Raw genomic sequence first — 10,567 nt, 5'->3', positions numbered from 1 at the left:
TCAGGTCAACTTTATATTAATTTAGGACACAACTAACATTGAGTTCAAGTTCCATGTGGTGCACTGCATGCATGTTCCTGCACTCAAATGAGATTGCAAGTCTGACCTGAGTGACTTTCCACTTTAAATCATGCGGCTACAGCATGCGGCACCCTCTATGAGACCACCCTGAGCCAATCACTGTTCATGGGCTCATTTGCATCACTGCACGGCCAGCCACTCCGCTCCTCCAAGGGGCGGGCTTTAGAGACATTTAGTTTGACATTGTAAATAAGCAAGGGACAGTTGTTTGAGAAGTCAGTTGTTCAGTCCAGCTCCGTCCAGCCACAGTAGAGAAGACGGTCTGCAGGGGACAGCTTTTCAGAGGCTCGCAAAACGAGACGATCCTCCGCCATCCCTGCGTCCTTTATGCAACTTTCTGCTGCTTTTGTCTGGTTGTTTTTTCTCTCTCTCGTTCTTTTCATTCCCTGACCCCTATCTTGCTGCTCAAGGTAACTTAAAACAGGAAGTTGAGTGTCTGTGAAAGGGGGCGGAGTAGAGAGGGTAAGCAGGGAGGAGGGGGATGACATGTCCTAGAGACGCTGGCTAGGCCAATAGCAGCAGAGACCGACTCGGGCTCATTTGAAGAATCCAGCGAGGGGGTGGGATCTCGGAGATAGGCGGGCCGAGAGTATCGTTTAGCAAGCTAGATTGATTACAGTCGAGTGTTAAAGGGAAAGCAGTCAGGAGATTTTTGTCCCGACTTGTTCTACTGCTCTGCATTGCTCTCACACTTTTATTTCTTTTCATCCTTCCCTTTTTCTTTACCTCTCCCTCACTTTCTTGCCTGTTTTTCCGGTCACTCGTGCCGAAGCAGGGGTCAGCTGAAAGACAAACAGTAGGGTTGCCAGGCAGAGGCCAACTCCAGGCTCCAGGCGGCTTCAGGGGACTCGGACAGGAGAGGAATGGGAGGGGGTTGTGTGTTTAGGAATGGGGGGTGGCTCAAGAAGATGGGCTAGTGGAAGGGGGAGGGGTCGGATCAGGGGGCGGTAGGTGATCACGCTCCCCTCGGCTCGGGGTTTTGAACGCAGCAGCAGATCGCCTGTCCCGCACAGCCTTTTGTCTCCTCCTGGGACAGAGCCTGTGGGCTAAAGACAGTTAAGGAGACTTTCGAGATGTCCTCCTGTTCTCCACCGTCCACAGCGCGGCATATGAAGGGCACGGGGTAAGTGTGACTTACGACTGCAATCTGATGGAAAAGCTCTCTCCATCTCGCGCTGCAGTAATGGGATGCTTCCTCTGTTCTCCGCTGCACTTTTCTCCTCCTCCTTTCGTCCTCTACTTTTCCCCTTGCTTGAAATCTGAGTGTACTTCTTTGTGTTTCCTGTCCTGTTAATTTTGAAGTCCTTAACCTGACTACCAATGTTTGACATGATGTAAACATTAACCAGCTGGAAATTTCTCTGGTCTTGCATACGGAATTTTAACTTTCCATCGTTGATCTGCATGGTGTACTCTTTGATCGCAGTTGACCTCTAAGTTCAGTTCATTTAGTTTGACTTTGGACCTCTTGATGGTCCCGTGCTCTTGAGTATCTCTGGTACATCTGTGATGATTACAGAGACAGATAGAGATGATGGCCCTGGCTGCATAGGGCCGCTAGTCCCGGTTCACCTTTCAAGGCCCAGTTTTGTGGCTTGTTTACACTCTCGTGACAGTGAGGCAGAGCAGAGGACAGTATGGATGTGGGGTCTACGTGACCATCGTGGATTGGGGACTCTTAGCCCCCTAGTTCATCATGTACAGACGGCTGTCCTCACACGATGCCTCGTCACGGAATCCGGTCGGATTAAAGTCTCTTTTTCGCTCGTGTACTAGAAAGTTTCCATTAGTGATGGTATTAAGGTCCTTTTGGGGAATGGAGTTACTAAAAATAACTCTAGGTAGAGCCTTGACTGCTGCGTCTCAGCGTGATGTGTTCGGTTAAGATTTGAATATTATTTTAGCTCCTTACTGCACCAGTTTGCAAAGATGTTCAAGGGTAAAATGTCACCCCTGACTAAGGTTTTTGCACATTCCCTCTCGTTCCCGGGGTTTTGCGCTTGAGGTTGTTTTGAAATGTCAGTGCAGAACCTTTAAAGTTTGCAGTTGGCTTTTTGGTGCTGGCGTCGACACGTCGTCGCACCTTGCCGTTGCTAACGGGCCCATCAGTGGATGAAGGTCACAGGAATGTGAGAGCGGCTTCCGCATTCGATCCGTCAGTAGGGAGAGTGTGAGACCAAGAGGACAGTGCATCCCTCAGGGGCACACAGACAAGAGGGGGCCATTCACCATCATGCTTCTCTAGGGACGGCATCATTACACACAGTAGGGTCGCCAAGTTGCTGCAGTGATAGTTGAAAAACCTGTCTCCGTTTTCTTTCTTTTTGTGCTATAGTATATCCTGCACTCTCGCGCTCTCCCTCCCCCTAAACATTTTTTTTTTCCCCTTTCTGCTTACTGCCGAATGACCTTGAGAGTTCAGGGACGGCTTCCTGGAGTTGATGCGAGGCCGAACCAAGGGCAACTTTGGAATGATTGATCCATGAGATTAGACACGGATCAGAGTGGCGGTATTGTCTAGCCCCTATTTTTTATTTTTTTTGCTCCGAACATTAGAGCAAAACAAGCACGGCTATTTGTCGGTTCATTTGTAATTCATTGCCGGGTGCCTGGGTGCATTTTGTTGTGCCCGAGTCGATGATTAACCAGTAACTGCAGCAGGCTTTGTAAGTTTTTTTTTTTTTACCAGCTGGCCTTTCTGTGTGAATGTTTGGGTAGTTAATAACTCCAGAATGTAGCTATAGAAATGTGGCCTTTCTGTATGACAGAATGATCACAGAAAACATCTTGTGTTGTCTGTGTTCTGTACTTTTAATTATTTAGGCTGGTTTTGGTTCAGGGTCTTAAGTAGTATATTATAAAGAGTTTTATGTATGTTGTATAATAAAAAGAGTAAGTATGCTTACATGCACAGTTATACACAGGTTTTTGCGTAGTTGTAAATATGACGTAGTTTTTGCGTATTAGTATATGTGACACAATGCATAATATGTAATAAAAAGAGTTGTCAGTAAGTGCATTTGCATGTGCAGTTATAAGCAGGTTGATTATTTGAAGATTTAAATCCTTCTCACATAAATTGTAGTACAGTTAATGTATACACAGTCTCATTACCTGAGTCTGTATGACTTTGCAAAACCCTGACTGTTTTGATTTCAGTCTGACCAACGTGTTTAAATGACATTTTAAAAATTACACATTGTTTTAGTCTGACTAAAATCGAACTATAAAGTTTAACTAAATATATTTAAAAGTTTTGAAAAAATCTTTTTTCTTCCATTATTTTCTTCACCTATTCTTGAACATTTTTTTCCCTCTGGAATGCTCCGATGTCAGATAAGATTGAATTACCTCTATGTGCATTCACAGTTTGATATGCATTGAGATTCGGTATTCCTAAACTATGTAGAAGAGGCATGCTGGAAATGAGGGGTGTGAGCAAAATGGAGATGTATGACAGGATGTGGAGATAAGTATTACATTTTAACAGCGTCTCCAGTGGAAAGCGGTTTCTTCTCAAAAAGTTCAGTATGGACCTGTCAAACAAAAAAGCAGACTTTGAAATAAAGTTGATTGTTTTGTAGCTTTTTAAGTCCTGGCTGTTAAAATTAGGCTCATTCTAGAGGTGGGCTTCATGTTTGAGAAGTAGCTTGGCTCTCAAGTCAACACAACGGCTGGCATCCACAACCCTGTTATTGTCTTATCAGCACAGCTGATTTGAATCTCTCCAGCACGAGGAAGAGATTGTCCTAAATTTATATCTGCATCTTAGGAAACAGCCTAAACCGTAATATAAAAAGGCAATTGTTTTGCCAGTAGTAACTGTATGTGCAGTTCTTCTGTTGTGTTTGTGTCACAGCACTTTCTCCACTTATGATGACTCCTCCTTGGAGGCCTCAGGCCACACTTTCTCTAACCATTAAATATCTGGTGCACAACCATCTTAACTCATCTCTTGTCAAGGGGGTAATTTACGATATCTCAAGTGTTTGAGAACCGCTCGTCCCCGATCACATTGAAACATTCGAGCGTTCCTTTGCTGCAGTCCTCCTGCACGGCGAAAGCCAGGCTGGCAGTGATGTTCTTGCTGATTCAGCCTCTGCTAGCAGCATTGACTTTCTGAGACACAGAGCACCAGCGGTCATTGCCGTCAAGGCAACCGAACAGGTCAGGAGAAATCCTACACCACCGTTGCGTTCTGACTTGCTGAAGGGCGATCGTGACTGAGAGTTGAAGCACGTGCACGAGCCTCACTTACCTTTTTGTGTCCACCTACAAGTCTAGTGTGAATTATATTGTGATGTAGTTCCATTATGGTTGCAGTTGGGTCAATGACATGACACTTTATTTATTCATTTCTATTTATTTACCGTATCTTAATATAATTAAAAATTCATAAAATGGAATTCGTTTGAATACACATCTTCTATGATGAACATGTTTTTAACTAATGAATTAAAATTTTGATATTTTTAGAGGCATAAAGTCAAAAATGTCAAGAAAATTAGAAAAAATCTTGAAATAAAAAAACTTAGGCTAAATGCTAATTTGATGTAAATCATGGGCAAAAATTAGTGGTTAAACTGATCGTAGTTGATCCGTGATCCGTACGGACCAAGCCCCACGGTTCGGCACAAATGTGATCCGCGGATTAATTGCAAAATTTAACCATAATAGAGAATAAGTTTATCATTTGTTCATATTTACACAAGCAAGCGAATTTTAAACAATTCCAGAGAGAAAAGGCGAAAGGGAACTCGATTCGTTACTCGAGCGCTGTTCTCTACATGCACAGCCGCACACACATGAAGCACGCACACGCGTTAAAGACGGCGCGTGAACACTGACTTGAATCCTCTTCTGAATCCTCTGAACAGACACATACTCATAAAATTATGACAAAATACCCATCTCGACAATCATTCAGGTAAACGCAGTCAGTTATGTCTCAAGTGAATGAAAACAGCTGAGAAAGAAATCGTATGTGATGTGTATTTATAGGACATCGGCCTATAAATACTGCTGCTGTCATTAATGATCATCAAACAACAAAACAGCTGTGATAAAAATCTATATTTAATTTATACAGTGAACACTATGCAGTGTTATTTTCCCTAATTATTGCATTTCTGTATTTGAATACTACTAACCTTATTTTATTTGTAACATATTCTGTTGTATTTATCTATGCTTGTAATTTGTGTATTTGTTCTTATTTTTACAGGCTGTTCTCGTCTCTTTAATTATGTTTAAACTTTCTTAGTTAATCTAGTAGTATTTGCTGTGGTATCAAAGAAGTACTTCGCAAGTTAAATTGAAATATTTAGCTTTTCTTGCTGATCCGAAAAATTATCCGATAAGGAGTCAAAAATAGCTCCCGCTCAAGCAGCTGGTCTAAGCGAGCTTTGATTTAACCTATTTATGTCTCCTTTAATGGCGTGTTATCTCATTTAATTTGCCTCACAATTTCCCAGGTCCATGACAGTAATTGCCGCTGTTATCGCCTGCTAATTATCCAGCTAGTTTTCTTAATGGTCTTACTTGAGACGTTAAATTATCATTTCTTATCAGGCCGGAGCTGGCACATCCACACTCACAGATGTACAGCAGAAGACTGTCATAAGATCGACACCTGATGCTGTTGCTTCCCAGCAGCAGAGTGGCCGCCAATGACCTCCAGAGTTTTTCTTACAAGCATGCATAATGAATTTGACTGACAGTTGACTGCTTCAATCAAGCCTGAAATGATCTAGAGCTTATCGACAGCAGAGTCACATGACCCATTGATTTGTATTGTGCTTGTCTAATGCTACTTATCGTGATTATTTTGGAGGCAAATAAAGACTGTGACACTAAACATGATTTTTACTGTCACAGGGTGATTGTAACCATCCTAATCCTTAGATATACATAAGAGGAGACAGAGATGAAAGCAGGTCACCGCTTTTCGCCAGTAATCACGCACGTTTCACTGTGTTGCTCATCCGTTTGACCCACATAGTGAGGCTGCTCGGCAGTACGACTGTTCCCCCTCCATTAAGCCCTTGGCACTTTGTTTTGTTATTGGATTATGGCTGAACTGCATGAGTCCGAGTACTTTTTTACTGCCTCGCTCCTGCTCCGGTGGCACCCCACCCTGCTATTTCTGGCCCTGTGTTTTCTTCCAGAGAAAGGTGCTTTGTAGCATCCGTGGCGGCGCAAGCTCAGGCAGGCTGCCTGCAGAATTCCTCACATGCCATAGTAACCTGCCAGCTTTGCTCCTCTTGCATTTTCGGTTTGCGTTAGATTGTGTTTGGTTTGTCTCCGTTGCGTCAGTGCCGAGCCATACTGTGAGAACAGCACATTTGGTCCTGTTCCAAAGCTATTTGGGTATACAGATGTGCACTCCAGGCTTCAGGTCACTGGCACGAAGGAGGACTTTGTTCTCCAGGTTTTTCACATATGGATTCCTGGCTTAGTTTACACATGGCTGAGTTGACCAATCGCACCATCGACAATTGCGCCAGGCATTTTACTGTAGAGACGCACGGCTATTACACACAATTATTCGGACTTCTTCAACCCAAACTAAACAGTGTATAATGTGGTTTATTATCTCAAAGCTCAAGAAGTTTGTCAATTATGAGGCTTGTATGTGAACATTAACCCTGACTTGTCTTGTTTTCTCTCCCTCTTTATCTCCTAGCAGATCTGGAGATGTCGGCAGACTCATTTGGAGCAGGCGGCAGCGATGCCCAGCAGAGCCTACAGTCCTTTTGGCCCAGAGTGATGGAAGAAATCAGGAATCTTACCGTGGTACGGGTTTCTCCTAGCTTTCTATCTGCTTTCTCACTTGGATACAATATAAACACTGCCTTTTTCAAAACAAACTCCAAAAAGTCTTTAATAGAAAATTGTAGTCAACAATGTAGTATCTCAACAAGAGTCTACCACTGTTCATTAATGGGAGTTCTCCTCTAATGCACTCTCGCACTGTTTCAGAAGGATTTCCGTGTGCAAGATCTTCCTCTTGCTCGCATCAAGAAAATTATGAAACTGGATGAGGATGTGAAGGTAAGAGCAGCTGTGCTGAATCAACACAATCACTCTAAGCAGATGGCAGCGCACTTCCTCTCTTTGATTCTTGAGAAAGCAGCAACCCAGCGGTTGTCGACTGTACATCGAGTGGCCAGTTGCGTCAATAATTGGTGGAGTTTGCTATGGCAAGCTTCACTATTACTATTACTCCTACTTAGAGTTAGTTTTTTTTTTCAAATCCTTACCCATAAGTATTGAAGTTATGCATGTTCTACACCATTTGTTCTGTAGACATCAATCAAATCGTGGCTTGAGGATAAGTATGATGCATCTTAAGTGATCTTACTCACCTGTCAAAATAAGACAAAGCCAAAAAAATCCCATAGATTTTGATGTAGGGCGCAGAGCCATTTCTAGGGGCAGTATGGGATGGTGATGTACCAGAATTTCTACAACTAAAAGTAACAAAAAGAATGTTATTGTTAGTTTCATCCTGAACAGTTAGCACACCTCTGATGATGCATTTTGACTGTAGCTGCTTTTCCATCACCCTTCAAATTGCACAAATTGAAATTGAAAATACTCCCAGTGGAAACGCATTAATTTTTCAAAAACTCCCATATATCGCAAAAAAGGTTTTACACTCACATGAGCATTTTCAGGTCACCTGGCATACGTAAAAATCACAAGATACTATAACCTCTAAGAAACACCTCGTACGTAGCCGCTCTCAAGTATAAGGAGCTTTCCTTGCCATTAATGCTTGGATAGCCCCTTATTTACACTACACACATCTGAGGCACATTACGGCACTGATGAGGGCACTCTAGTCAATGCTTGTGTTTGTACAAGCCGTGTCGCAGCATGTTCCAGAAGTGGCTCTCAGCGCTGCTTCGCTAAAGATACACTCCTACATCTCCTCGATTAAAAATATTGATTAGTGTGGTGGCTGCGATTATACATAAACCTACCAACATCTGTCGCCATGACTTTTCACGAGAGGAAAAAATTATGTTTTAGTTGCATAACATCGGTTAATAGAAACGCTGTCATTTCGCAATTAAAAAAATAAATAAATAAAAAATCACAAACGTTTTGCTCATCTGTCATGGAAATTCAGTTTGTGTCAGCAACGATTTTGCGCACACAAAGTTGATAAGCTACTACAACAGGTAAACATGTCAGCAGTCTAGACATACATCACCATGACCAAAAATTATACTAGAGTAGCAATATGAAAAATATGAAATAATTATAGGCAACCGAAGAACTTTACCATGACTAATGTTAGTTTATGGCCTCTGTCGTTAGGACACGACACTCTGAACAGCATACCAAGTTCAGTTGCTTTTTTTTACCAGAATTTAGTTACCAAAACTTAAATTTTTGGTTTTGGTTTTTGGCTAAATAAAATCTATAATTTTGGCTTCAGTAAAAAAAATATATTTGTGTGTGTCACTACTTTGGGATCCTTTTGCTTAGTCCTAGAATGACCCAGAAGTCTCCTAGAAACCATCAGAGCATGCTAGCAACCGTATATCGACATGCTAGCATTAGCAACCTTCCACTTCACCCTAGCAAAGATATTTTTTTCAGCACGTACAAATTAAATGATCCAAATATGATTCACAAACTGCCATTAATGACAGCATGATTATAAAGTTTGGGTTTTCTAGTTGATTTCTAAGGCTTCAAATCAAAATGGAATGTTTTGTGGTCTTCTCCAAATGAAAAGCTAATATTTTCAGTGGCTTCAGCTGCGGTGTGGTTTGATTTGAATCACTACAAAAACAGTAATCTGTTATTTTCTGAGCATTGTGAATAGAGAAACTATCAGGTCCAAATGAGTCATCTGGCCATTTTCTGTGAAACAGCCTGATATTGGGTAGTGTGTAAACATTGAATAGACATTTTCCGAGAACTAAAAAGAACTTCTCTCATAACAACCTCAGTTCAATGTATCACCAATATTTACTCTATTTGCTAGATCCTTTAACAAAGCAACATGCATATAAACAAACTTTCAAGTATAAATAAGAACATGGCATCAGCACTGCCGAAAGAGCTAGAGGTAATTTCAAGAGTGCTGTGAGCCAAGTATTAAGTGGCAGTAACACACACTAATGCCCTTGTAGTGCAGTTTCATAGAGTGAGATAAATAAAACGACTAGACATAAGGTTTGGTGTATTTGCTTGATGGTTTAACCCTTTATAATGAGCTGGATGAACCCTAAAGCAGACAGATATCTCCTCCTTTCTTTTGTGCTACCAAGATATTGTGATGTTGTAGATGCCACAGGACATGATCTTCCCACACAGCCTTAGCCGCGTGGGAAGCAGGCATCAGGTCAGAGTGTTGTCCAGACGCTTAAAATAGCCTACAGCTTAGAGTGGGAAGAGAGAAAAGCCAAGGCAATTAAGAGCTCAGGACCAGTGGCATAGGCAAGACCCTGGGTCAGGTCTTGACGTAGCCTCTTAGGCCACTACGTATGTCCATCTGATGGCAGGCCAAAACATGATGGGCATGGGCGTAGTGAGTGTCCGGATATGATTGTATGTTGTCCATTTATTTCCCCTGTATTCATTTGCTTTGGTAATCCTCCATAGATGATCAGTGCCGAGGCACCGGTGCTGTTTGCCAAAGCGGCACAGATCTTCATCACAGAGCTCACTCTCAGAGCCTGGATTCACACTGAGGACAACAAGCGGCGCACACTACAGGTCAGTCATGTTCATTCCCGACTTCCCTTTGACCCCTCGCCCTAGCCAGCTGAGATAAACCAGTCTCCTCTGTGACAAAATCATCTTTTTTGTGTTTGTTCCTGTTTTTTTGGACAGAGATGGTAAAGGAGACCGGAAACGATAGAGAAAAGATGGTGGGTGGGATCAGGAAATAACCCTGAGCTGGTTTTAAATTGGGGTCACCTCCACAAAAGTGCCACCCTGTATTTCAGAGCACGTCCCGCTAAACCATGTGTCCAGTGATCTTCATATGTATAGTAGTTCAGTCTCAATTTAAAATGAGCTTTGGTTTATTTCCTTATTCCACCCACCATATGTTTCTTGACTCCACCATCTCTGTCCAAAAAATAATAATTTTGCCTTATTTTCAGTGAATTTGATGGTAAAGAGTTACATTTGTAGATCACTTGTCAATGTTTAGTACTTTCAAATAGTTTCAAACATATTTGGAGTATAATGTTAAGGTGCAGTCACATTTACTGTTGTTTGGTGAAATTTCATAGGTGAAATCAACCCTGTGAGAAAACTTTATTATTCAGTTAACTCTTTTGAAGAGATTTTTAACAGAGTTAAGACAAATACGGTTTTAGAGTTTTTAGTGAAAGTAAATTGTTAAAACCTGATATAATTTAGCTATACATTTTTCTCACCGTGAGAATAGCCACAGAAGCTAGCATGGCGTTATTTATATATATATATATATATATATATATATATATATATATAA

The 10,567-nt window shown here is 41.7% G+C and overlaps 1 protein-coding gene across 1 annotated transcript in view; it reads left to right on the top strand.

The window, feature by feature from the left end:
- The first annotated feature begins 974 nt into the window (after positions 1 to 974).
- LOC107670052 (nuclear transcription factor Y subunit gamma-like) overlaps positions 975 to 10,567 on the top strand; it is a 24,785-nt gene continuing 15,192 nt past the window's right edge. Inside the window, exons 1-6 of the mRNA XM_016462535.1 lie at positions 975 to 1,204; positions 6,770 to 6,876; positions 7,063 to 7,134; positions 9,706 to 9,863; positions 10,212 to 10,222; positions 10,344 to 10,357. Coding sequence (XP_016318021.1) covers positions 6,778 to 6,876; positions 7,063 to 7,134; positions 9,706 to 9,863; positions 10,212 to 10,222; positions 10,344 to 10,357 — 354 coding nt within the window. The 5' untranslated portion in view covers positions 975 to 1,204; positions 6,770 to 6,777. The remainder of the gene's footprint in view (positions 1,205 to 6,769; positions 6,877 to 7,062; positions 7,135 to 9,705; positions 9,864 to 10,211; positions 10,223 to 10,343; positions 10,358 to 10,567) is intronic.

This window comes from Sinocyclocheilus anshuiensis, unplaced genomic scaffold, assembly GCF_001515605.1.
Source record: "Sinocyclocheilus anshuiensis isolate Anshui unplaced genomic scaffold, SAMN03320099.WGS_v1.1 scaffold253, whole genome shotgun sequence".
Classification (NCBI taxonomy): domain Eukaryota; kingdom Metazoa; phylum Chordata; class Actinopteri; order Cypriniformes; family Cyprinidae; genus Sinocyclocheilus; species Sinocyclocheilus anshuiensis.
This window is presented reverse-complemented; position numbering and strand designations above follow the sequence as displayed.